This window comes from Manis javanica, chromosome 10, assembly GCF_040802235.1.
Source record: "Manis javanica isolate MJ-LG chromosome 10, MJ_LKY, whole genome shotgun sequence".
Taxonomy (NCBI): Eukaryota; Metazoa; Chordata; class Mammalia; order Pholidota; family Manidae; genus Manis; species Manis javanica.
Window position 1 is genome coordinate 5,699,398 of NC_133165.1, and position 27,698 is coordinate 5,727,095.

Genomic DNA, 27,698 nt, shown 5'->3' on the forward strand with positions numbered 1-27,698 from the left:
CCTTCCCCTTCAGGCACCATCAGTATTCAGAGAGTGGAATTTTGCAAAGTCCCCATCAGGAGGTTGTCATGCACATGTGAAAGCAGGCCCTGCTGCCTTCTCCAGCAGATGGGCACAGGCACTTGCCCGCCTGGGACGTCCCAGCACCCAGGATTCAAATCGCCTGCTTGGTGATATGCCTGAGCCCCTTGCTGAATGCCCACGTGTCACACGTTGGTGGAATATTTCAAATCAGCAGCCGCCTCAGGACGTGGGTGGGGTGGTGGTGGTGGTGGGGGCTTTTCCTTCCCGCCCTCAGCCCAGATGCTTCCACTACTCTTTATGTAGGGGCTTCAACATCCCTGGCACGATCCTCTTGGGGAAGCCCCAGCTCCAGGGACTGCGTTGGGTGACCCCAGCCCCACTTTAGGAGTTAGAGTCTTCTCTCTCTGTGCTTCTTTCAGTGTAGGTGTGTGTATTTTAGGTGTGTTAGTGTGTGTTGTCTTATCAGATCCTGTTTTGGAGGTATGTACCATGTCTACAAACAAAAAGCCCTCTCTGTGTGCAGAGCTAGAAAGAATGTTGTTGGTTTCCTAGGATTTTATAAATGTGTCTGTGTGGATGGCAGGTCTGGTGGTGGGGGGAGTGTGTGAATGGGTCTGGAAACTAAGAGGTGAATGATACCTGCTGAGCTTGGAAACCACCCCTATTCTCTTGGTGGACTATTCCTGGAATTTCTCAGTACATGTAGTGTTATTTTATCTAAAATGCAAATATAAATATTTACATAAAATATAAATATTCCTGGAATTTCTCAGTACACATGGTGTTACTTTATATAAACTGATGTGATAAACCCTCTCCTCTGCCCTTTCCATTTTCTGTACTTACGAAAGCTATGAAATAACATAATTTGGTGCATTTACTTCATTTAGGTTTTGTTGTTTCTTGAGGGAAAAAAACAGGTCAATTTGGGAAACGTTGATACTTGGGGTGAAAAGAGACTGGAGATTTCATCCAAAATAAATTCTTTGGAACTTCTCCGGTCTTGCGTTTTTTCCCGTAGTCAGGTATCTTTTAGCACATTGGATTTTCCTTCTGGGGCTTGAGCACCTAGAATCGCATAACAGAAAGAACAAAATGCTTACCGCTTTATCAGACTGGTTAACCACAAATGTCCCAATCAGCACATCAATTTTTGTTCCTGGGATGGGGCAACTGTGGGTCGTTCCATAGTTTATCCTGTGAATGGCTGATTGTTTTTGATCAAATGGCACAGCCTCCATAAAAATGATAAATATGGTAATAGCTACTGTTTTTTAATGTTGAACATTTCAGGCATGTGCTCAGTGTATTTGTAGAACAATGACTCTTGAACAAAACAGGTTTGGGCTGCACGGGACCACTTATAAATGGATATTTTCAATAAATATTTTGTAAATGTTTTTGGAGATATGCAGTGATTTGAAAAAGCATTTTCTTTTCTCTAGCTTACTTTATTACATAAAAACATAGTGAAATACATGTTAATTGTTATCAGGAAGGCTTCTGGTTAGCAGTAGGCAAGTAGTTAAGTTTTGGGGAGTCAAAGGTTATATGCAGATTTTTGACTGCACGTGGGGGTCGGTTTGTCTAATTCCCTCATTTTTCAAGGGTCAGTTGTATAATACATACATATATATATATATGTATATATAATATAAAATTGCCATTTTAAATTGTGCACACACTTAAACCACTGTTACCCTTATCTTAAAAAAAATTGAAAAGAAAGGTTCAAAAGAGGTTAAGCGTCAGTTTTAAGTAGTCTGCTGGCTAGAAAGTGGCTGAGGTGGGGTCTGAAGTCACCTCTCTCTAATGCTAACGCCCGTGCTAAGGAGGGTGTGGGGCTGCCTCCCTGCCCTGCCACCAGAGTCGCATTGTGCCTTGGTCTGAAGAGAGCTCTCTGGAGCTGGGGCCGTGCGTGGGTTTCTGTGGTTGGAGGGAACAAGAAGGAAGGATCATGAGTGGAAGGATGGAACGAGGCAGCCCGTGGTCGGGGGCTCTCCCCCTGCTGCTCTTCCAGGGAGGGGAGGTTGGGAAGGGCCTGATGCGGCCCTCCGAGGGGCGCCCGGGAAGCCCCACATGATTCCTCCCCTGTCTGGGGGCATCTCCAGGAGGTGAACCGAGCTCCAAGCTGGCAGGGTCCCTTGGGGCACCAGAGGGGACCCTCCCGGAAGGCTTGACCAGGCTGGTGGCACAGCAAAGTGCTCCCTAGAAAACAGGGGTGCTTTCCGAGGGGTCTGGAGACCTTCCAAGTTCCTGTGGCCACATCTGAGTCTGATTCTTTCACTTTTCAGGGCCCATAATCTTCAGTTTATTTGCACAGGCTGCATTAAGTAGCCGCTACGGTATTTACCGAGCCTCCTGTAAATAACAGAACTAACACTCATCAAATAATAGAATAATAGAGTCTTGGATTTATTGAACACTATGCACAGCTATGTTTGAATACTATATATATATATAGAGAGAGAGAGGTAGATATTCTCTCTATATATACATTTAGAAAACATAGTGAAAGAGGTAAAAGGAGAACAATATTTATTTATGTGTACGTGTATATATATCTCTTCTAACTCTTGAATGTGAATGTTATCCCCATTCTAAAGATAAGTAAACAGAAGTCAGAGAGATGAAATAATTCGCCCAAGGTCATATTCTTAGGAGTGGAAGAGACAGTTTCAAACTCAAGTCTGCCGGACCCCAGAGGATATTCTTGTCCCACCACACCACCCCTCTTGTTGAGCTTATGAGTTTGAACTGCAACGTTATGCTTCTTACTCTTTCTTTGTGCCCAGATGCCCTATGAGGGCAGAAACTGTGCCTTACTCCTTACAACCCTAGTGAAGCCCCTGCTATGAATTTCCTTAGTATTTATTGGACAGCTGTTAAGAGCAAGGCACTTCGGTAGGTTCCAGATGCACAAGGTCTGTGTCCCCATAGAGCTGACATCTAACAAAAGACAAAAGAGAGAAAACACAGTGAAGGAGGTGAAAGGGGAACAATGTATGCCTAATGAGTACTTCCTAAATGCCAAGCACTTTCCTAAATGCTCTTTGAATATGAGCTCATTTAATCTATGAGATGGAATTGTTTTTATCATCCCTATTTTGCACCCAAGGAAGGAGAAAGGCAGAGAAGTTGAATAAGTGGCTCCAAAGTTCCCACAGATAGAAAGTTGCAGAGCTGGGACTTGACCATACCTTGTGAATCTTGAGTCTTCAATCTTTGTCACTATGTAAATACAAACAGGACAGAGTCGAGATGGGCAGGAAAATGCTCTTTCAGGGGACACATTCCATCTGAGACATAAAAACTAAAAAAGAATCTCATTGAAAGAGCAGGGGTAAGAGACATCTAAGCAAAGAGACCAGCCCACGAGGTGGGAGAGACCTTGGCCAGTTCAAAGGCAAGAAAACATGCAATGGAAAGCTGCAGGGGGAAGATACTAATGGCCTTTATGAAATCATCGAGAGCTTTTTGGACCACAGGAGGAGGACCTCCTGGTGCTGAGGGAATGGAGAGCTGTTTTCTGTCCATCTTTCCATAATATTCTTTCAAAGATACTTAATGTTTTCATGTATGTGTGGATATGAGCAACTGAACAGTAAACCACATCATGACCTTCAGAATGGCTATTTCCCCAGCACACCTTGGAACCCCTCTGACTAGGTTATCTCCCTTTCCTAGATCAGAGATGGTGTTACCTGCCCCATAGTCACCCTTGTATATACCGTGAGCACAATGGGCATCTCTTCCCCATCACTAATTCTTTCTACTTAGCCCAAGTAGGGCCTCAGAAACCTTCTCAGCACAATGCAGTAGGTTAATCATCTGGAGATAAATGTTTTCTCTCTGCAGGTAATTCCTGCTAGATCTAAGCCACAGCATTTGGAAAGGGGGTTGACAGCAAGTAGGACTCACTGCCTCTGATGCCCATGTGGGTGATAAACGCCACCGTCCCAGGGGATGTTTTGATCGGGCAGCCACTTAAGTTTCTATATCCTCATGATAATCGTATCTTGGAAAAGGCTTTAGGAAGAGGATCATAAAACTAGGCATTTCCTAACAGCGGGCTATGATGTGGCTTGCTAAGAATGTGCTCCTAATGCATTTTAATGACATGCTTTATAATATCTTATTAAAGATTGTAAGAGCATCTAATAATCATTTAATAAATATTAATGAAGCATTTACAAATTGCACCTTAATTTACAGCATTGGCACTCGTATCCTGCCCCAGACATTAGCAGATGTAGCCTGATGGCTCTGACAGAGACTGCCGTGGAGGGTCTAGTTCTGTGACATTGTACCGTCCTGGTACCGTAAGTGATTTTTAAAAATAATAACTCTGGGAATGCAGTTCAGTGCAATGAAGCTTGATACCCAAAGCAGTTTCAGCAATTATTATTCTGTTTGGGGAACATTAAAACATAATCCACCATGAATTTATAATCCATGGCTTCTTTCCCACGCATTTTCTTTTTAATATTAGGCGATAATTATTATAGGTCCTCGTGCAAAAACTCCTGTAGACGTCAGACCGCCTGTCCCTTCCTTGTTGTTAAGCTTTTTAGGCCATGGATGCAAGACTGAATTCCGAGGTGTCTCTGTAGTTCTCCCTGGTCCTGCGGGTCTTTAGCCAAGCTGGTTTACACAGGGGGCTCGAAGTCAGAGTTCACAGGAAGCCAAAGCTAGAACGGCCCTTGGAAATCACCCTGTCCACCTCCACAATTTATGGAGGAGGAAACTGAGGCCCAGAGGAGGGGCCGTTTTGGGAGGCCCCGCAGTAAGCAAGCAGCAGAGAGGGGACCAGATCCCAGGGGCGTTCGATTTGCAGTCGCACGCTTCCCAGGCTTGCAGGCGAGAAGCGGCATGCGTCGGGGAGATTCAGATAGACCTGCTGCCTTCCCCTCCGAGGTCCTGAGGAACGCTTGGCTTCAGGGGCGGGGGTCTCTGCCCCTGGGTTGTTCCAGCATCCCGGGGCTCCTCCGTACTAAGAGGGGTTGGCCAGCAGATGGCGCTGCAGGGATTCGAACTGGAGCCGCCACAACCAAAAGCAGCCCCGGGGCCAGGCTGGGATTCATAGACGCCTTGCAAGCGGAAGCTGTTTGAAAAGAGACCTCGGGATCTGTGCAGCACTGCAGGCCCCCCTGGACTCCTGCGGGGGCCCCAGCCTTGCTTGGGAGAGCGTGCCAGGTCTAGGGTGAGCTGGCGCAGGTACCAAGGGGCTGGGCGCCCCGGGTCTTGGATTCAGTCCACGCTGTAGGAGCGGCTGTGCGCAGGCTGCGGTGCTCGCGGCTCTGATCAGGACTCAACCAAAGCTCAGGTGCAGGTGTCAGCAAGACGCCTTTCCTCTGCGTGAGGCCGCCCTAAAGCCCAGCTTCTTGGGTGCACTCTGAGGCATATCAAGACCCTCCTTTTCTGGGCCTCAGAAGGTCAGCCTCTGTCAGGCTGATGTTTCTCCCACCCCTTCCTGACTGTGAGGCCTGTTAATAGCTGCCAGGCCATGTTTAATGTGCTTTAATTAATAATTTAATTTGTGTGTCCATGACAAAATGGTTTTGCAGGGTGTTTGACTTCTCGAAATTGCAGAATTAAATGAATAGAGGACGTTTTTTTAACTCACCCCAGCATACTTCTCATCTTCTCTCTGCCTCTGTCTGTCTATCTGTCTCTCTCTCTCTCTCTCTCTCTCTCTCTCTCACACACACACACACACACACACACACACACACACACACGTGCGTGCGTACGCGCCCCTCCCAGCAACACTCACATGGCGTCCCCTCTTTTCCTTTGCATCTGCGGCCTTTCTGCAGAGGTGCAGGGAGGAAGGAAAGGCCCAGATTTCCCAGGCAAGGGCAGGCTGACCCACTAAACGGAAACACCCTGGCTGTACCTCTCAGGGTGAGTGACCCCCTGTGCCTGCCCACTCTCTCCCTGCTCCCCAGTTCTCAGGCCAGAGACATGGGGCCACGTTTACAACAGATTTAGGGAAAGTTTACACGTGGCTCCTGCTGCTGTGGGCTGTCTTCAGGTATCAGGGAAGGATTTCCACGAATGGCATGTGGTCTTCCTGGTGCTCTGGGGGCCGGCCAGGCTCTGCAGGCAGGCCACAAAGGGTCAGCTGCTGGGCCTTCCCAGAGACAAGCTCATGAGCCCGAATTCAAGCCCTCTCCCGTCCGGAAGGAGCAGTGCCTGTGGTCCACACACTGCTAGGACAGCAGGGTGCTTGCTGAGAGAGTCTGATGGTGACTGGGCCACAGCCACCCCAGCTCCTTTCTCCTAAACACCTTTTAGACCTCAGAGTGTTGAGAACGATCTGCCTTCCTTAAAAGACAGAGTATGTCCTGAGGGCAGGAGCGATGTCTTAGTTAAGTCTCTGGTACACAATGGACACTTAAAAATATTTATTCAATTAATAAACAAGTAAATGAATAGAGGGGATGAATCATCTCTCTGGATAAGTTAATTATGTCTCTTTTATTTAATAAGCATAAAATAACACTGTCTCTATGCCAGGAACTGCTCAAAGTGCACTTTAGGTATGAACTCACAGATGCCTAAGCAAACCCAGTCAGATACCATTAATAACCCCTTGGTTCAACCTGGGTAGTAGAAGTGCACATTGGTTAAGTAACAAGGGCAGGCAGCTTGCAAGGGGCAGAGCCAGGACTCAGAGCCAGGACTCAAACCCAGGCGGTCTGCGTCCAGAGGTTTTGCTCTAAATCTCTCCACTCTATTTCCTCGTATCCTTCTTCGTATCCTCCTCTGACCAAGGTAAATGTACTTAGAGAAACCTAACCAGGGACCATGCATGCCTAGAACTTGATCCTGAGGGCCACCTTCCGGAATTCAACTTTCACAAGACCTGGCAAAGAAGGTTTCCAGACGGAAGAAGAAATCAAATTGTTTCATTTCTCCAGGAAAACTGATAGATGTCTTTCCCTACACATCTGTGATACATAGACTACATTTCTGTGGGTGTTAAGGAAGCAGAAAAAGAAAAAGAAGGGAAGAAAAGGCAGGAATGAAGGGAGAGACAGAGGGAGGGAATGAAGGGAGGCAGACGCTAGCTTTACTTCATCTACAGCATAGAAATGGTGTCCACAGCCCTGAGAAACACGGTTTCTCAGTCTCCTGTTACTTGGCACAGTTTCGCTGCCTAGAAGCCTGTGGACATATTGGAAGTCAAGATCCAATATAATAATTGGCTTACAGTCTTGAGGAAGGATAGAACTTTTCCATTTCCAAGATTGATCAGTCCAGCTCTCCCTCTAATAGACAGACAGGGCTGGCTCCACGTGTAAGCCATTTTCTAATCAAATTGGCACACGGTTCATGCCCCGACTGGATGTAATGGGCTGCGTAGCATTGCTGTACCTCGGCATTAGGGCCACAGCTGAATGGCTGGGGTAGAGTTTGTCTCAGGGATGGTCGGCCACCACAACTTGTGTGTTCAACCACAATAAGGGGCCCCCACCTTTCAGAAAATCTTCAAACATCACTGTGATTTCTTGTGAAAGACTCGCATAGGATGTTTGCATGCGCTTGCATCTCTTTGAAAATGTGAGCCAACTGTGAACAGGACTTGACATACCTAGAAAATCTAAGAGGAGCGTGGAACTTGGTGACATTAATATGGAAAACTGGGAAGTGTGTGATCCACAAACTGAAAGTTCGTGATCCACAAACAAAGCAACCTGGCAGAAGGCTTATGAGAAAAGGTGCATCTGATGAACGTGGAATCCAGCTTGACCCCTGAGCTATGTGTTTGTGGGAACGTTTATAATCTAAGTTTAAATGACCACCTCAGTAAGCCCACTCTTTGGAAGGCCAGTCTTCACATGAACTTAACCAAGGGTTGCTAACAATGCCAAGGTAAAACCAAAAAATCTAAAAACAAAATCTGATCCAATAGGGCCAGAAAGGGATGGGCAGCCTGTGTGGGGCTCAGAGGAGAAAGTCAGTGCATCACACACCAGATGTGGTTCTCTCACTCTTGGCTTCTCCCCCAAGGAAAATCATCTTCATTCAGGATGGAATGAGTTTCGGTAGGGATGATGGAGTCAGTCCTGGGAGTTCTTAGCTCTGAATAAACTGAAGTCTTTTACCTAGACTAATATCCCAGAATGACAGAATAAGTTGGACACAAGATCATTAAATACCCTCAAGAATACGCGGCAAAAAAGTAAAGAGGTGTGAGATTAGAAATGGGAAAATATCAGAGATCCCTACAGTTTTCAAAACAGATGAAGGACATTGGTGGGCCTTAGAAATTGCAGCCTGGCAGCAACGTACAACTGGGGGAGGTGTGAGGAGCAGGGCTGTTGAGTTTATTAAGGGGGAGGAAAGCATGTCAGCTGGATTCATGTGTCAGTCTGTTGAGGAGAGCCCGGACCTCATACACGTCCTTGGCACGTAGATCTGGAAAATGGGGCAGGCACCCTACGTGTGAATTTCAGGAAGAGAGTCAATAGGGATACCTTGCTGGACACATGCGTGATCCCTTTGAAGCACCGTGGAGGAGGGTGGGTGGATATTCGGAAAATTAGGTGGGAAAGTGATAAGTCATTGACAGATGGGTCTCAGAGAGGCATGCTGAGCAGATTGGTCCATACGGTGGGTGGTTGTTGGGAGTCGAGTGGCCCCAGTGAGCTTTGTGCTCAGTCTTGCCCAGCGGGCATTTCTCTACATGTGGATGAAGACAGAGAGGATGGCTGTTCAGTGACAGGGGTGGCCTGATGTGGACGGCGTCTGTCCGCTGAGGCTGTGACTTTCACACCCATTTTACACATGAGAAAATGAACCATGGGAAGTGTGTGTATTTCCTCAGACTGCCGTGACCTATCACCACATACTGGGCAGCTTACCACACAGAAATGTATTGTCTCCCTGACTGGAGGCCAGAAGGCTGAAAGTGAGGTGTCAGCAGGACCAAGCTCCCTCTCGGGGCGCTAGGGGAGGATCCTTCCTGCCTCCTCTGGTGTCGGGGGGCTCCTGGTGCTCCGTGGCTCATGGCTGCACCCCTCAGGTCTCTGCCTCTGTTGGCACATGGCCCTCTCCCCTCTGTGTCTGATTGTCCCTTTTCCATCTCTTGTGTGGACACTGTCACAGATCTGGGGCCACCCAGTGCACTATGATTTTACCTCTGTCCTTACTTTGGTTACATCTGCAAAGACCCTATTTCCAAATAAGGTCACATTTTGAAGTTCCAGGTGGACACGAATGTTGGGGATGGGGGACATTATTAAGCACACTGCAGGAAGTTATGGCATGTTTTGAAGGTCCAGTGATTCCGCAGCAGTTCCAGGAATTGAAATCACTTCTGTCTGACGGTACGCCCCACACTTCCCCCTTTCTCTTAGAGAAAATGATCAGGACAGGAGAAGCACTGAAATCCTCATCCTCTGAGGAAGAGTTGAGAAAACTATCCCCAAAAAAGAAAATACTTGAGGAGGGGATGAGGGGGATGGAGCCCAGAGGTGCCCGGCAGCAGAGCCTGTTAGGTCTAGCTGTTGGGGTCAAAGAAGGCTCACCCGGGCTGTGGTGGTCGGTCACCTCCCGTGGTCGGCAGGGTGGTGGCCTAGATGGCAGAGTGGATGGAGAGAAGGTGACTTAAAGCTGGGCTGCAAGAATATGGCTACAGCTTTAAAAGCAGAGGAGTGGGAAGACCTACTCGCTCCCGGCCTCAAATCCCGGCTCGGCCATTTCCTTGCTGTGTCTGCTTGGGCAGGTCACTTAACCTCTCTGAGCCACAAGCGAGGGATAAAAATAATAACCCCACCAGGCATATGAGATGATTCATTGTGATGAGATAATAATGCATAGAGAGCCCTTACTTCAGGACATCTCATGACATGAGTCCTTAATAAATGCCCGTTATCCCAATGACTTAAATACTGTACATCTCTGTGCTTCCAGCCAGCATCCCACGTTTCACCCACTGCCCGGAGAGCGCATATGGCGTGCCTCCTGTCTGGCCGAGGTGCTCCCAGTTTGCCTGCCTGACACCTACGGAACCCCCCACCTCATCCGTGGTGACCTGCATTTTATCTCTTCCTCGTTACCTTAATTACAGAGGCTTCCCTCTCTCCCAGGACCACTGCCAGGGGCTGCTGAGGAGGGTTTCAGCCAGGTGGGCTGGACGGGCTTCCTCACTATTGGAGACGCTCATTGTTGAGGTTAGCATGGCTTCCTGGCTCTGCTCAAGTCCCAAGAAGGAAACCACCTCTTTCCGTGTGCACATTAGTCTTCCGGCGGCTGCCGGCAGGTTCTGGATGGCCACCACGTCCCTCCTTCTGTTCCTCTTAGAATTGGATGACGAAGGATTTTGTTAAATCAATCCTTTTTTTTTTTTTTTTCTGTTTTTTAAGGAAAGGTTAAAACTCATGTGAACAAATCACAAATTGGCCAGCTCCTGATTGGGAATATCTAGAGCTTTTTTTTTATTATTGTTAGATCTGCTAGAGGACCATTCCTTCTCTGAGCTCTCTCAGAATCCCCTGATGGAACTAGAGATGAGATTCTCTAATAATTCCAATGAATAAACTGTTCATTGTTGGGTAGATCCGTCCTTGAATTTCACCAGCCATTTCGTCGTGAGGGCCCCCCAGCTTAGGCCACTTGGACTGAAATCCTATGTCTGCAGGTGCGTGGCGTGGCCCCTCTGAGCCTTCCCCGGCATCCAGTCTCTGATTTCTGTGGCTGGGAGCACGCCCCTACCCTTGGGGAAGGAGGCTCTTCTTGGCTACACTTGGCCTTTCTTGGGAAACTGCTTCCATCGGGAAGATGACGTGAGTCAGCAGACATGATGCAAAATGGCCAGAATTCAGTTCAGCAAAGAGGGCATGGACTGTCCACTATCCCTGTCCTCGGCAGGCGAGGAAAGGACACCTTTCCCCTCCTCCCATCCTCAGGGTGAATCTCCGCAGGCTGCTTTTCCTGAGAAACACCATATGGGAAGTGGAGTTAGCCGGTTCCAATGACACGGTGACTGTGCCGGGCTTAGGGGTCAGCAAGGCCACCCTCCATCTCTCCCCTGTGCACCTGAAAACAACAGGAAATGGCTTCCTCCACGCCGACCTTAACAGGACACAGTGGCTACAGGGGGTGCAATGCTAAGAGCCGCTGTAAAGACCCAGAGAGGTCTCGTAAAGGAGAAGAGGCAGGGGCACTGGGACTGGGCTGGGGCTGCTATCGGGTAACACCAAGGTGCCGCACCAGACACGGTGTGAGCGCGGAGCCCCCTCCAGTGTGCAGATGAGGTGGGGTGGCGTGTAGGAAGCTCGGGGTCGGGTGGGTCTGGGTTGGACTCCTGGCTCTGCCTTTTCCTAGTTCAGAGTATGTAAGGTAGCCTCTCGGAGTCTCAGCTCCTCCATCTGTTAAATGGGGTCATGATAATGAGGATGCCCACCCCATGGGGTAGCTAACGGGGGATGAAGGAGTAAGAAAGCCTGATTGTGCCTTCCTTGCAGGGTGGTGGGTCTGCAGGGCAGGACTAAGGTTGAGAGCAGTCAAAGCGCCAGGGTCTGGGGGTGCAGAGGAGAGCCAGAGCCCTTCTCCCTCCTCTGCTTCCTTGGGGGGCCCCAGCTGGCCGTCATCGGTGACCACCCCTAGGGCACATCACAAGATGGACAGAAAGAGGGAGGAGTGGATGAGGCTGCCTTAGAGCCATGCCACCTCAGTTCCAGGAAACATCTGGAGACGGGGGTGTTCTCTAGTGGCCTTCCGGTCCCCACCACATGGAGACGGTCCTTAGAGGTGCCCTCCTTATTGCGGGACAAAAGAGCAGGACACCCCCAACTCGCATGGTCTCATTGCTTCTCTAGATTTAATGTGCATGTGCATCATCTGGGGTCTTAGAAAAAGCAGATTTTGATTCAGTCGGTCTGGGTGAAGTTTGAGATACGCATTTCTAATGAGCTAACAGTCATATCCCTGGCTTGTCCGTGGACCTCACTTTGAGTATTAAGGTCCTATTGGACACTCCGGGGAAAACTGTGTGTGGGATTCCGCACTTGCCATTTCTTAACTCGCCCATGGTCACCCATTCAGCTGTGGAGCTGGTCCGTTTATCCTAGGTAGAGGGTTCTGTTCCTTGTGATTATCCCTCATGATATGATTACCTTAGCCACTTAAATTAAATAAAATGCACCCTATCGAATGCACTGCACACAAAAAGAATATTTATTTGAATATTAAGTACAGATAAGGCTTCCCCTGGGATTATTTCAGAGCACATTTGCAGAATTTAATTGCAAGGTTTTCCCACTCAGGTTCTTTCAGAACGCGACTTGTGAAAATATTTTCTTTCCGAAGGTAAAGCTCTGTGCTCTACTGGTTTACTTTTATTATTATTTTAAATCTGAAGAGCTCTCTGAGCTCCGCCATTACTTCCAGTGTCTAATTAATACTGATGATGACAAAGCAAACAGCCAGATGACCTAGATTTTCCTTTTAAATTGCCTGCAATTTACACAAATGCCTCCTCATTGTTTCAGAACTTTCGGGAACCTAGTTCTTCCAGTAAAGAATCTTTGAGGGTAGGGTTTTAAGAGCTCATTTCTCACGCAGCATGTCTTCTAGTGCTCGTCCATTATGTTTTCCAGGAAGACTATGAAAACACACACACACACACACTCACACACACACACACACACACACACACACAGAGCAACAATAACAGCCACCACCCAGCAACCCTGTCAGGTAACTGAACTGGAAAATTAGAAAATGAAACTCCTCAAGCTTCTGCAGCTACAGGATTGTTCCCATTTCTTAAACGATGACATTTTGTAAAGTCACAGAAATCAGGAATGGCAAAGACCTCTTAGAGCTATGTAAAGATTTATTTAGATTTCCAAAGCAGCATAGCTTAGAGAGCCAACCTGGGGATGTTCAGCTGGGCTGCCTTTGACTGGAAAGTCATTTATGTCCCTATTTCCTTGTCTGGAAAATTGGTCCGATGGGACCTAGTTCACCTCGCTATTTTTTTCCCTCTTTCTGATAGTACAGTGGTTGTTACATGATTTATTTCTGTTGACATACTCTATGATCTGTAGACGCGAACTTTTAATGTCATAGAACCAAACTTGCAGAAAACATCAGCTGCTTTTTAAAACCTTGGTTTTCTGCCACCGTGATATTGTCCATTCGACATCTGAGTGCAGACACATTGTCATCATGCATAAGAAATAATAGCAGCAACTGACAGACTTGGGATTCAATTCACTTTCTTGGATTGGAAAGGCACGTCTGCTGTGCTTTCTGTACGCAAGGTGCTCTTCTAATCGCTTTGCAAATATGAACTCCCTCAAACCTCGGTTTGACCCTTTAGTGTGTAGAGCAGGCCCTGGTGAGGAATTTGTCCAAGGTCCCAAGCCTAATAAGTAGTAAAAGTGGGATTGAACCTTGGAAATCTGGCTTTCAGCTGGTCCTCTTAACGACCGCATTTAAGATGCCTCTCAAATGTCTCTCAATTAACATGGTCAGGATGACTGCCTAGATAAGGCTGTGTGGCCTGTGTGTCTCTGCTGAATCTCTTTAATTGGGATGCAGATTATAAAATTATCAACTTCTGATATAATTATCCTTAGAGGTTTTCAACAGCTAACCAGAAAAAAAAGACAGAAAAAGTCTAGTTAAAATATCCTAACTCGAAAATGTCTTGAGAACATAGATCCCAACTATGCAGAGATAAGCGAGTGGCATGGGAGTCACCCACTCAGCCCTCCGCACTCTTCCCCACCCCTGGGTGTAGAGAGGGGGTGATGGGAAAATCTGAGTTGAGATTCCCCATGCTATATAATCAGAGTTCTCTGGCTATAGGGTAATGATGGCCCCAGGAGACTGGCTCAGGGAAGCATGTCAAACCCTTTTAGTTCCTCAGGACATTTTGGTGAGTGTTGTTCAAATTCCCTTGGACTGAGCAAGAGGTTGGGGAGGGGTTGAGGGGGCAATTACAACCCTCGATTATGAAGGAAAGGAACGGTGATGGCTTCTGCATCTGAAACAAATGGAAATCATCATCGTAATAACCGCAGTTGTTTTCTCCCTCCCTCCTGTGCCTCGGTTCACAAAATACCTTATTAAATCTGGAGAACAAAAATATGCCTGGGGTAATGGTTTATTATTAGAATAAATAATAGGCAATATGTTTCCCCCACTTTGCAAGTGATCAGATGCAAAGACTCTTCCTGGTTGCACTTGGAAAGGTGTGGATGTGTGCGTGTCCCCCTAGTTGGGCTCTACCTCGTCAGGAGCTGTCCTTTCACTCCAAGACCAGCCTTGAGCCTGAAATGAACAACGCCAGGTGACGGCACCCTTGCCGGAAGCACATCGGTGCAGGAGGATAAAAGGATCCTTTTCAGGTGCCGCCTGCGGCCATTGCCTCTTGCTTAATGTTAGTCTATTTGACCCATCTGCTTGGATGGCTCTGTCCCCGACCTGGGGCGTTGTTCTGTTTGTTATGGTGTATTTAACAAGTGGGTGCATGGCAGAGGAAGTGGAAAAAGCATTTCCTCCTAAAGCAAACAGTCCCTTAAAGCCTGTTATTTGAGCCTCACTCAAGTTCTGTGGAGCACCCTGACCCCTGACATCCATTTAATCAGATAGGCCATGCTTGAATCTCTCCTATGACTTACATCTCCAGCAGTGACTCTCTTGGTATAGATACCAGCATCATCAAATGCTACGGTGTTACAAGGAACAGCCGGGGAGGTGCTCCCTAAATGTGTAGTGCCTGGCACAGACCATGTTATAGTACAGGTCATTCAAGTGCTAAAAACACTGAGTTTGTGCAGATTGCAGGTCAGGCTTGGTCCACACACCAGTCTCCCCTCCAAAGCTGACACTTTTACCAAATCAAACAAGATTTCCCCAGCAGATTTTGATCCTCCCCAAGGTTCAAATGAAATTGTCAAGGGAGTTGAGGGGGAATGAGTGGATTCCCCAACAGTTCTCTCTAATGCATTTTCTTCATTTATACAACGTGAGCCAGAATCGAGCTAATTAATCATGGCTAACTTGACTCATTGTTGTGACTTCTCTGTTTTCATTTTTTTCAATTGATTATTCCTCACGTCCTTTCCTGAATCCTAAGCACTTACTACTTTCACAGACTTTATCCCCTCCTCCCTTATACCAAAAAGAAACATGAGCGGCAGCAAGTGATGGGATCTATATTTGCTTATCTGCCATCAACTGATCCTGTTTTCTTGGGATGGGAGGACACACTTCATTGTAGGATACATGGAGAAAGCAACGGGTTTATTACAGCCACATGAGGGATTGTATTATATTCAGGGATTTCAGGTCTTCGTAAACTCAGATCTCTAACAAATATCTCATCTAAGAGCCCAGAAGTAGGATAGCAGACCACCCTTCTCTTTATTTTTTACTTTTCTATTGAAGAGAAATCACATGAATGGATAGAATCCCTGAAAAACTGTAGTCGAATTTTTTCCAAAACAGCTACCCTGTGTTTACCCCTCGGTGCTGCAGGGGGACTACCGTTAACTGAGTCCCTGTGGGTAAGGCCAGACCTGGGCTTGATGCTCGACATACAATTTCTCATTTAACCATTCCAATAACCCTGTAACTCAGCTTTTGCAAGTTATATTATTATCACTGCTGTTCATTTGAATTCACGAAAACAGTGCATGCTCATTGCAGGAAAAGCTAAAATAATAGAACCCGAGATGAAAATGAGACGACAGCCTCCTTCCTCCTTGGCTCCCAATGTTATACTTGATCCCAGGACATCATTTTTATGCTTTCATTTGCAGTTTGGTGTCTAACCTTCCAGACTCATTCCTTCTGTAAATGGATATTCGCATGTGTGTGTATGTTGTTAAAAAACAAAATTCAACAAAGTTAATCAGGCAGCACCCCATTTAGCAATTAGAGATATGCTTGACGGAGTTCAAACAAAATGGAAGGATTTTATAGACAGGAGACGGGGAAAGAAGTTATTAGCAAAAGAAAAGGGATTGTTTCAAGCCTGGGCATCTTTTTTTTACAGGGAAGATAGCAGTACGGCTTTTTATCATGCAAGTTACCTCACTAGAGCTGGTCAGAAAATTGCAGATTGACTGTTCAAAGCTCACATTCCTGAGATAGGTTGGAACTGTAATTAAGTCTTGGTTTGCTGTCATAGGGGGCATATGACTCCATTTGGGGCTGGTTGTTCCTTTTTTTTTTAGCAATACGTACAGCTTTTTAAACATAAACTGGATCACATTTTAAAAATTGGCTCAGCTTTGTGGATAAAATGAGAGTTCCTGTGGCCAAGATTCTCACCTGGCCCTGGTTGACTAGCTCACTGCACACCTGTGGGCAATACATGGCTGCTGACTCTATATAAGGAGCTCTGCCCAGTGCTCTGGGTGTGACACGGTGGCAGGGCTGTAAGGCTGCAGGAGAGCAGAGGCTGGAGTGGTGGCAGCGCTGAGGACAGAGGCCCAGAGGACGGCTGTGCAGACAGAGGGGCCCAGAGGCAGCGACCGGCTTGCTGCATGCAGACTCGCTCTGAGTGAACGGGATTTTAGTGACCGACCCGCCACCTGGAAATAAAGTTGGGTATAACCCTTTCACCCTGAGAACATTTTGCTGTCATTTTCTTTGGCCACACTGAATCCATAGCGAACTTGCCCGGGGCTGAAACCCATTGGCAAGACTAGCTTGCTTTGCTTTATTCATCCTACCATGGACATGCTTTCCTATCTGTAAATTATTTATGAATCCATAGTTTTCCATGGCATAGAGAAATCTAGCCACATCCAGCCTGCCTCCTCTTTCTGTGAATAAAGTATTATTGAGATGCAGCAGCAGCCATTTGTTTTCGCATCGTTTATGGCTGCTTTCTGGCCACAACAGCAGGATTGAGGTAGAGACACGGCCCCGATGGCCCCAAAGCCAAAAGTATTTACTGCTTGGCTCTTTCCAGAAAGGTTTCCCATGCCTGTAATACAAGAACCGCCATGGACTTGACCAGCTCAGTGCTGATGGTTACGCACATTCTTCCGAAGCCCGGGAGGCGCAGCAGAGCCCTGCCGTCCCCATTCGCCCCTGCGTCCCCTTACAGAGGCTCCCAGCAGAGCAACCTTTGAGTGAGAGGCAGTGCACACTCTGTGTTGTGATAGCTGCCAGCAGTCCTCTGACAGGCGTGCCCACCTACCCACTCATCTGCAGGGTTTACGAGTGCCTATTTAATATCCATCCACCTCAAAAGGACAATTATCAAACCTTCCAAAATTTCACAGCAACCATTGCCCTCATTTTTTTTTTTTGAGAAAAGGAACCTGAGACTCAAAAACTCTTATTACATCCAATAAAGTCACAGGGCCTATGGGGAGCAAAGCCGGGATTTAAATTCACATCGTTCGGCCTCCTGTGCCTTCTGAAGCCCTGCCCAGCTCTCCCGTTCGTTTTCATAGCAATTTCTAATATTCGTTGAATTATTTAAGTGGCTCAAGCATTTTTCTTAGTGCCTCCCAACATTCTGTGCTCACAATAAAACTAGACACTGCGTCAGCAACATGCTGTCCCTGTTATACAGACAGGCAAATTGAGGGCAGAGATTACATAAGGTGGCTAATGTTACGTGGATGCTGTGCTTTGAGTGGACTCAGGCTGTCTGGTTCCTGAGCCCCCAGTTTTCACTGGGGAAATACTTGACCTACAAAAGGACCCAGTGGGTTGTTATCAGAGAAACCTAATTTGCTGGAAATCAAATTATCCCCATCTGAAGCTTGTCTAAGCCCGCGCTTATCCACAAGAAGTAAAGGGTGCAGATCTGTGCATTTATGGAACCAGGCTTCACAGTCACTTCCTGTTCTGCTGGAGAGAACCACAGGATGGAAAACAGTATCATGTCAGGGCAGAGCAGCCAAAGAGGCCCTGTGAAGGACAAGGGTGGTGCAGACCTGGGGGGATGGGCTAGAAATGGGGGTGTCTGTCATTTTGGCCAGTGTCCTTGATTCGGGGAGCCATGGATGGCAGTGATTCAGAGGGACTTGAGTCAAGCCCTCTGCAAGGTAATGCCTTCTCCAGTACTTCCCAGGTTTGTGACTTCAGGAAGTCTGTCAACCTCTCTCTGCCTCAGTTTCCCCATCTATAAAGCAGAGCTAAGGGTATTGCTTACTCATAGACTGGTGAGCATTAACTGAGACGATCCTCCTAAAAAATGTAGCACATTTCCTGATATTGAAAGCATCTGATAGGTTTTAACCACTGTTCAAGTGAAATTTATTTTGCTAAAGAAATGATTAAAATATTAATTTTCCTGTCAGCATAGTTAAAATTAAGCAAAAATAAAGATTTTGCCATATGCCTCTGGGTGCCTATGGTATCCTGTTTGCCTTGTCTGTCACATTTATGACCCTGCGTGATAACCTTCGTCCCATTCATCTCTCTTCCCCAGTCTTTGAGATATTTTTCAGGGGGGAAGTGCACTGTAACATTTCCATCTGCATCCCCTTTCCATCAGCACAGGGCTAGCCAGGGAGTAGGAACTCAGACCTCACATATCAAATGAATATAGTAATCCTGAAATACATTCAAGAAAAGGCAAATTGTAGCACTCACCCTGGGTGCTTTGAAGCATGCTTTCGTGGGAGAATGCCATCTTATTTGAAAAGAATTTGTGATGATTATGAAAATGGTGACTTTGAGAAATGTACACAGGTTCCAGGAGATTTGCATTATTGAGTTCTGTGCTGTTAGACGTCTTCAGTGCCTTTCTTTTTAAATAATTCACAATAGTCCTGAAAACTGGATTTTTAAACATTATGTTATTACAAACAAGAAACGAAGCATATCTGTTTATGCATTGATTGTCTTCTTATTTCTTTAGACAGCTCCTTTTCCCAATTCAAGTTAATCTCTCAGCAATTCACCGTACACTTGCTCTTCTGCCATATTGAATGGTTTATATTTCTATAATCTCACTGGGATTTTCACCTATCCCCCTGTCTCCTTGAAATAATTTTTTAAAAATTCTTTCTCTGGATACAATCTCTCAAAGACACACAAACAAACAAAAATCGCTAACACCTATTTCAACTCCATAAGACAAGGTCCATCCTACACGTGTTAGCTCATTTTATAGTTTCATCACAGCAAACTCGGTTTTGTACCTGTTGGTTTACTCATCTTCCTCACTTAGACAATGAGCTCCAGAAGTCCTCTTTACGTTTGTATTCCCTGTGCCTAGAACAGTGTCTGACATCAGAAGGTGCTTATATCATATATATATGTTTGTATTTGTAGCTGGCTTCATGGAGGAGTGGGTGGATGGACAAATAAATGAATGGATTCCAAACATCATCCTAGACTCGGGAAAAATAATGCTGAGTAGGACTCCTTCCTTTCCCTTGCAGATCCATACTGATGTGTGGGAGGAGAAATCAGACTGAGTATAGGGTCAGGATAGAGCGGGAAGTACTGATAAGAGAGCGCTCAATGTCAGAAGAAAAAGACTGAGTCCGAGGAAGTCTTTGGGGCTGTTGGCTGGATGGGAAAGATGGATCCCCGCTATTAGCATCCCATCCAGCCAGAGGATTAAAGGGTCTCATGCTGAAGTTTATTGCTTCGGTTTCTAACCTTTCATAAGTGCTTACTTGGCAGCCCTATCGAGAGTGGTATTTGATTTTCTGGAAGCATCTTAAAGGCGCAGCTCCAGACCTCCCACTTTCCCTTTTTTCATATAGACTATAAAATATATTGGTTTTGTGCATTACTGCCATGGGAGGAAAAAAAAATACCACATGTTAGTTTCCAAATGAAATGACACTTAGTAAAGTGTACACTTAAGATATTTTTCAAGGCTGGCTTTTAAAGCGTGCGTCCACCAGAAGGGTCTTTCTTCATAACAGATGATAAGGGGTTATAGGTGCCTTTTTTTCTCTGACGCTGTCTTCTAAGGGTTATGGGGGAAATTTTTAAGAGCCTCATTTGGTCTAGCAATAACTAGAGATCCTTCAGAGGATTCTTACGCTCTGCTTGGAGTGCAGTGTGATGAGTGCAGTTGCAACGGAAACAGACCCACCATGGGACTCAGCCACTTTGCATAACTGTCTATTCACACTCTGTCACTAGGTGAGAAAGGACTTGTCACCAGTCACCTTACTCGGAAGATGCAGGTGTTAAACTGGGATGATTTCCAACTGAAGAGATAATGGCAGAGGTAGGCAGCAGGTAGAGTGTGGTGGCCGTGCTATCCAATCCACAGAGAATTTATGGGATTGACAGGAACATGGCCCAAATGGAGAAACAGGATCTTGTTACTGGAATATGGTCAGGACAACACGGGATGCAGGAAAAATCAAGCAAATGGAAAGCACCCTAAGTCAAATCCAAATATCCACTCTCACAATTATTCGAAATGTCCTTATTTATGATCTCCAAATCTCATTTTCCTTAATCAGCTTCATCTGAAGGACAACATAGATGTTTCCATGGCTCCTGCTGAATTTTGCACTTGATATGCTTTCTAATAGAACAGGATAATACAGCTTCACGTTGCCCTGTTTAAGCCAATGGGCTATGAAGTGTCATCACTGGGCTCCTCTGAGTCTGACAAACCCTTGTGCTTTTGAAGAGAGATGTTAGAAACATTCATTTTGTTATTAGATAAAGCAATTTATTTAACTAATGAAAATGAAAGCTATCAGTATTGCAGTAACATTTAAAAAAAATACCTCCTTCTGCAAGCCACTGATAATAAAATATTTCCCGATGATAAATGCCCTATATGACGTAAGAGGGTAAGTTTAAAACCTACAGCAGAGCATTAAGTACAAGGATTACCATCACTCTCCAGTTGTGCCCCATGTAGTTTTATGTTATGCATTTAGATATGTGGTCCATTTTGAGTTAATGTTTGTGTAGACTGTGAGGTTTTACGTCAAAGTGTGTTGTTTTCCTATATACGGGCATCAGGTTCTTGTATCATCATTTGTTTGGGGGCATATCACTTAGATTCTTATCTTTTTTACGTGGTGACTCTAAGGATTACTTCCTTACCTTCTCTCCATCTACATAGAATCAATGTTTTATCATTTCAATTGGACTATAGAAACCTACTGACATATATGCCCTTTTATTGTCCTTTCTGTATGTCATGTTTATCTTATGTAACCCATATTCCTACACTGAAAACTTCCTAGGCTCTAGGCTGCCCCGAATCCATAGCAGGAAATAGTGGTGAGGGGCGATGATGGGAACTCGCCATTTGTCCGGTGGTACTTTGCAAGTCCTTCCACCTGATGCTGTTTACTTTCAGAGACCTCAGATGGGTGCTCCTGGCATTCTAGGCAGATCTTACAGTTGCATCGTTTGGGGGAAACAGGGTGAAGGGTGCTTATTCCATCTTCTCCAAAACCAGAACCTTATCACCCACTTCATTTGTTTTATTGTGGGAAAATCCACATAAAATGAAATGTATCATTTTAGCCACTTTTCATGAGTACAATGTGGGGGCGCTAAATGCATTCACAATATTGCACAACCCTCACTATCTAATCTGAGAACTTTTCATCACCCCAAATGGAAACCCCAGTCCCAAAAAGCAGTCCTTCCCCACCTCCCCTTCCCCAGCCCTCCCTGGCAGCCGCCAATCTGCTCTCTGTTCCTACGGATTTGCCCCGTTTCATTTTTTAAGTTTATGGAGATATAATTTACATACCATAGAGTCACCCGTTTCAGGCATATAATCCACCGTGTTTATTTGTCTTGTGTATTTACAGAATCATGTACATTTCCCTTTGAGTATTTTGGAATATTCCCTCCCAGTCCTTCCCACTTTTCTTTTCTTTTATCTTACTTCCTTCTTTTTAATGATCCATTTCATTGTACTTTTAACAAAATAGGATTCACAACATTTTATGCACCTTTGTGGCTTCTTAAAAACAAAACAGTATACCCTCTGAGTATTTCCCATCTCTGTTTTTAAAGCCCTGGTTCTAAATGCTGCGCACTGTGCCATCATATTATACATAAATTATGTACCCTAATTTATTTAAAATGTTCCCATTATTACACATTGTAATATTTACAGTTTTTTTCTTTCCTATATCATGCTGCAATTAATTGACATGTAAATATTCATCTGTGCGTGTCTCTATTTTCTTAGGAGCTATTCTTAAAGATGATATTTCTGAGTTAAAGGGCACAGGGAAGCACTGATTTATAGACTTTGGGCTAAAGATTCCTGTTTTTGTTTTTGTTTTAGAGAAAGTAAAAAGAAACTTCCAGTACAAGATACATAAAACATACTTCAAAAGTCAGTCCCTAAACCTTCTTATCTTGTAGTAAAAGTTTCAAAAACTTGCAATGTACTGTCAGATGCTAAAAGTCAAGTGTTGTTTCACTGGTTAAAAAACTACTAGAAATACACGGAATAAATTGTGAACGCAGACCTGAATTTTATTTCTGCCTGGCCATTTGAGTTGAACACAGAGCCGGCCCGTCCCTTAGTGGCCGAGTGGCCACGAGCCCTGCTTGTCCTTCTCTCAGTCCACTTCCTGTCCCGTGTCCCTGGCATTATCCTTCATGCAGCCTCACCCACTCCTGTAACTCACATACGTTTTTCCTGTGTGGACCATATGTTCTATATGGTCACTTTAAAGAAGCCTCCTTGATTTTAAGAAGCACATTTTGGTAGGGCAAGGAAAATCGATGCATGTCACAAATTGATCAGGGTTTTTTTTTTTCTCTGATATAAGCACTGACCTCAGAATTCTCCCCAGCACAGTCCCATGGGGACTCGCTGCCACCTGATTAGAACTGGACAGAAGAACGTAACCCATTTGCCAAGGCTTCTGGGTGACACTATTGACCCTGAACATCAGCGGAGACACTGTGTGGTGGCCTGTGCCTATTCCCAACCCCCTGGAATGGCCTTTAGGGAAGAATGCCTGCACCTCTAAGCCCGGGTGAGGCGGATTTTCACACAGATTTTGCCCCCCACACCCTCTTCGGCACCCCTTCTTCCCTTCTGGACTCTCCTAGCTGTGTTTCTGGATCACATGACTGAAACTCCAAGTACAGCTCAGGCTATTTAGACTTAAAGAAAAATAAATTAAATGCATCATTAATTAATTCCGGGTCTGCTTTGAGCCCGCTGATTAGAAGCAACCTCCCGTTTTCTTTTATGTGGTTTTTATACAGAACCTTCTCATTGATCCCTCTCTTTTCTTTGTAGGTTTCAAGACAACAGATGAATTGTGAAGGCCAGCAGCTAAGGGTAGGTGCTCTGGCTCGTAAAACACTTCCCGTTCCTCGTTTCTGTGTGAGAAGCAAAAATTTCTTCGTCTCTCCCAGGGTTCTAAATAGCCGGCTTCATCTTCAGACTGGTAGAGTTGAAAATATTTATCCCAGCTAATTTAGTATTGATTGAGCTGGTAAATACAGTATATCTTCTTTTGAAGTGCCATTATAGTAGATATGGATTTTTTGATTTAGATTCAGCAATAAATACTTCTCTTCTGGAATTTGTTTGACATCATTGTACTCTTTTTATGTACAACACGAGGTGTAATAACAAAGGTCAAAAGGATGTCTTGTTGGCGTCGGAACGTGAATACCAGGCCTTTTGCTGACTGGCTAAAATGTTCTCTTGCTGTTAACTGGGGTGGGCGAGCCACTAGTATGTCAAGGGCATTTTCTAGGAGAATTCAGGTCTGCAAACCTTTGAGTTTTAGTGGCGTTTGTGTCTATGGGAGCTGGAGGCAGAAGTTTAAACCTCATATGCTTATGTACCTTCTTAAAAATGAGACTCTCTCATCGCTCAAGTACATTAGAGGTAAAAAGCGTCCCCTAGATGAGGAGAGAATGGATTGCTTGCAAGTGTAGCTTAGTGGCATTGCTCTGCTTCCATGGCTTCACGGTTGATATCCTCCTGGCATGGGTATGGTATTTCAGGAACTATCAGGATCGCCTTCCACCCAATCTGTATGTATGTATTTTTAATGCGTTCGTGTTTTGGATGGACGAGTTTGAAGTCATAATTGGTCTATTTTTAATGTCACTGTCGGAAGTTGGCAATTTTTACCGGACAATGTGCCTTATAGGCATGTTTCCCCATTGTGATAAAAATGAGAGGAATCTGCTGCTTTTAAAATCACAACAATAAGCTTCGGGACTGGGGGACCCTTGTCCTCAAAGGGATCTAATGCCTCAGGATAATTGATTAACCAGCTTAATGCCATTTATACACTGCCTTGTAACTTCTGAGAGCATTTACTTAATGCCGGTCAGGAGATGACAATGATTTGTAGTTATTTCTGTTTTACATTTGCTATTGGTTTCAGGTTTGTTAAATCCTTATGTAAAACAGAATCCAGTTGCCTGGAACTGAGAACGTGAGTAGAGGTTTTCTTCTTCTTTTATGCATATGTATTGTGTGTGGCATCCCAGCGAGGCCCTCTCTGGGTTAACCACTCATCCCTGCCCACTCCACTCCTAAGTACCTGCGCCTACATTAGTTGTGACTCTTTCATGAAACAGCCTTCAAGATGTTTTAAGGTTTCCCGAGCTCCCTTATTGCTTTTCCCTGCAGTTTGAATCACCGGTTCATCCTGGTAAATAATGTATTGCAACTTCAGATTTCTCTTCCTGTTTGGATGGGAACGATGGCCAGAACTAGGTCAGAGTGAAAGCAAGAGAAAAATGCCTGCTTTTGTCTCCAGGAGTCCCTGACAGATTCCTCAGGATTAAGACAATATTGAAATCTCTGTGGCAAATGAGATTTGCTGGGCAAATTAGAGGGGCAGGAGGTAATGACGTGCTTGTGTGCAGTTTGAAGGGTTTATTTCTCATTGATGAGGGCGTTGTCAATAGGGACGTGGCTCAGGAACAGGAGTGCAGCCCTGCCCACTCTGTTAAACAAATTAAAGCCAGGTTTCATATAATGGGTCACATTGTTTGGTCTAAAGTGCGGCTCCAATAGTCCCGTGTAAGACCATCTCTAGTATCAGGACCAGCGCTTTGGTTTATGTTACTGTTGTAGTCGGTTTTTACATTTTAAACTAATTTATGTGTTGAATCAATAGACTACAGTTTTAAATCGATGGAATACACATTTATGTGGTTCAAAATGTAAACGATGCCAGAGGGAATGCAGTGACGTTTTCCGTTCCCATGTGAGTCTTAGGCACCCCACTTCCCTCCCGGGAGACACCAGTGGTATGTGTCTTACCTTCCACCGCTGTCATATGTGGACATTTTCTCTCTCCTCCTTTCCTGTTCTTTCTTCCATTTCTTTTCTTCCTCCCTGTTTCCTTCCTTCCTTCCTTTTCTTCTTCTGTTTTGCCGTGCGTACTCAGCCCCTCTACTACCTGAAAAGAAAACTTCCTTGATTAAGATTAAGGTGAGGGATTTTTTTTTTAGGGCTCCTGAAAGAAATCTTGTTCTGATCTGAAATACTACTGCCCCGCCATCTCAATGAAATGCAGTTCCCTTAATCTTCCTATTTTTCTTAGGAAGAGAGACAGTGGGAGAAAAATAGATAGCTGTTTAGTTACTAAAATAGTTTAAAGGTATCTGCCTGCCAGCCACACTTCGTAAAATATGTTTAAAATACAGCAATCAAAGTGCATGTCCAGATTTACGTACAAAATGATTGAACTATGGCCATATTGTCAAGTTTATATTCCTTCATTAGTTCATTCTGTTATGTTACCAGAATTTAGAGATACGAGTAGGTAGTTGTTAAGAGGTATCCCTTCCGCTTGCAGATACAGCTGGAAACAGCAGATATGCAGAAAGATACAGCTGCTCTTCCTGTTTTGCACATGTAGACGATGCGTAGGGATCGGCATATCCAAAACCTGCTCCTTCTCCTTGCCTTTATTTTTCTCACAAACCCTAAATTAGTTTTTTTTTAAATGGACCCCGAAGTACATGTGCTATATTGCAAAATCTAAAAAAAAAAAAGAAAAAGAAAAACAGGGATGGATTAATTTTAGAAAATACAAATTAAAGGTCAGACTTTTGTTTTTTAACTGCAGGACTTCTCAGAGCCTTTAATGTGCAAAGGTGAAATACAGAGAGATGGATATAATATGCAGTTTTTTGCAAAATCATCTGATCAGAATATATTTGGATGCAGAGGATGCTCTGAGAAGTACTCTTGAAAATTATATCATTTTTTTTCCAGATAGGAGGCCATTGTTTGCAAGAATAGGAAAGCTAATGTATTTATAAGATAAAAACATTGCATCACCTCCTAGTTCCAAGGTTGACTCGGGGTATTTTTGGTGTCAGGCCAGTGGTTTGGAATCAAGGTGCTTCTCTTGGCCTTTCTTTCCTTCTTCCAAGATGAAAAAGAAGCATCAGTTGCTCACATGACAGCATTCTCATCACAAGGGAAGGGGAAGAGGTTCTCCTCATGGCTCTTGCATTTGATTGGCAGAAAATCATTCCCAGCAGCCTTCTCTGTGGACAGTCGTTCATCCTCTTGGCCAGTCTCTTTGCCAATCACTCCCACTGTCTTGGGATCTCAGGGACTTGCTACAGCACCTCGATTCATCCCCAGGGGCACGCACATTGCCCCCTGAACAAAAACAGCAGTTGCTTTAACAGGGGGATGACAGGGATGGCTTTGGTAGAATTACCCAGTAGTGTCTGCCTCAGAAGGATGCCACGTGGGCTCGATTCGACTGGAAAAAATTGGGATGGAGCAATAAACAGGTTGTCTGTTCTGCGGTTTGCTCACTGGGAACACGAGCGATCTCAATGGGCTTTAAAGAAGGGCAGATCATGAGTTAGGAATAACTGGTTGATACCCTTCTCTTAGGAGGGTAGAGGGGCTGGGAGTGTTGGCTGGGTAAAATGACTTATGTAGAACACTTAAAAAATGGCTACCTCATAATCAACAATGTTAGCTATGGTGTATACAGTATTATTCCCAAGGAGTTCTCATTCCTCTCCCTGCTAGGAATACCAGGCCAGAGAATATAGACATTTGGGGTATATCTATTCCCACCCAAACCCCACACTAAAAAGCAAATCAAAGGTTAGCTTCCACTGTTGATGGCATGGTGGTGTATTCAGGAGAAAACCGTTCCTTACTAAGTTAGGCACATAGTAAGGACTGATTCCGGCTAGCCTAAGCAGAGAAGCCATGTAACCAGGCCTCCCAAGGACTTACAAAGCTGTCAGCCCTCGGCCAGCTCTGCCTGGACCATCAGCTTTGTTTCTCCTTGTGGGTGTGCTGGATTTTTCTTTCGAAAAAGGCTCTCTTTACCTTTTTTATGCCCGTGGCCCCTTTCAGCCCCTAAGATGTATGCTTCATCAGTTCCCACAGGGGTAGGGAACGGTTAATGCTTCCTGATGACAATTCCTGAAAAAGGAGTCTGATTGGTCCAGGGTTGTGCACTCTGGTCCAATCAGCTGCGTCCAGGGGTCAATACACCTAGTCGCCCAGAGCCAACTTTTGAGAGGGGACTTGATCAGGAAAGGGAGCCTTGCCAGCCGAGTAAATATCCCCAAGGATGTACGTTGGACCCTCCAAACTTAGAGATCAGAGCCAAACAAAGGATCCTGAGACTTAGGTGCGCCACACCCAATTTCTAGCATTTCCCAAAGTCTGAGAACCTCCCTGGCCTGGAAATCACAGCTTTCCAGCAGTGAATAGCGCGTCAGTAGGGAAGGGCGAATCGCTTAGAAAG

The 27,698-nt window shown here is 45.2% G+C and overlaps 1 protein-coding gene and 1 long non-coding RNA gene across 23 annotated transcripts in view; one reads left to right on the forward strand and one right to left on the reverse strand.

The window, feature by feature from the left end:
• RBFOX1 (RNA binding fox-1 homolog 1) overlaps positions 1-27,698 on the forward strand; it is a 1,840,194-nt gene that overhangs the window by 1,279,254 nt on the left and 533,242 nt on the right. For all 22 annotated transcript variants that reach the window (XR_012121954.1, XR_012121955.1, XM_073214708.1 and 19 more), the window contains exon 7: positions 23,231-23,272. Coding sequence is in view for 20 of the 22 variants with exons in the window: in XM_073214708.1 (XP_073070809.1) it covers positions 23,231-23,272 (42 nt within the window). In the remaining 2 variants the exon portion in view is untranslated. The remainder of the gene's footprint in view (positions 1-23,230; positions 23,273-27,698) is intronic.
• On the reverse strand, positions 72-27,335 carry LOC140843968 (uncharacterized). Its single transcript, XR_012121959.1, has 4 exons — positions 27,275-27,335; positions 25,226-25,364; positions 18,613-18,798; positions 72-1,092 (listed from the first exon to the last, which is right to left on the reverse strand). It is a non-coding gene; the product is annotated as an uncharacterized lncRNA (long non-coding RNA).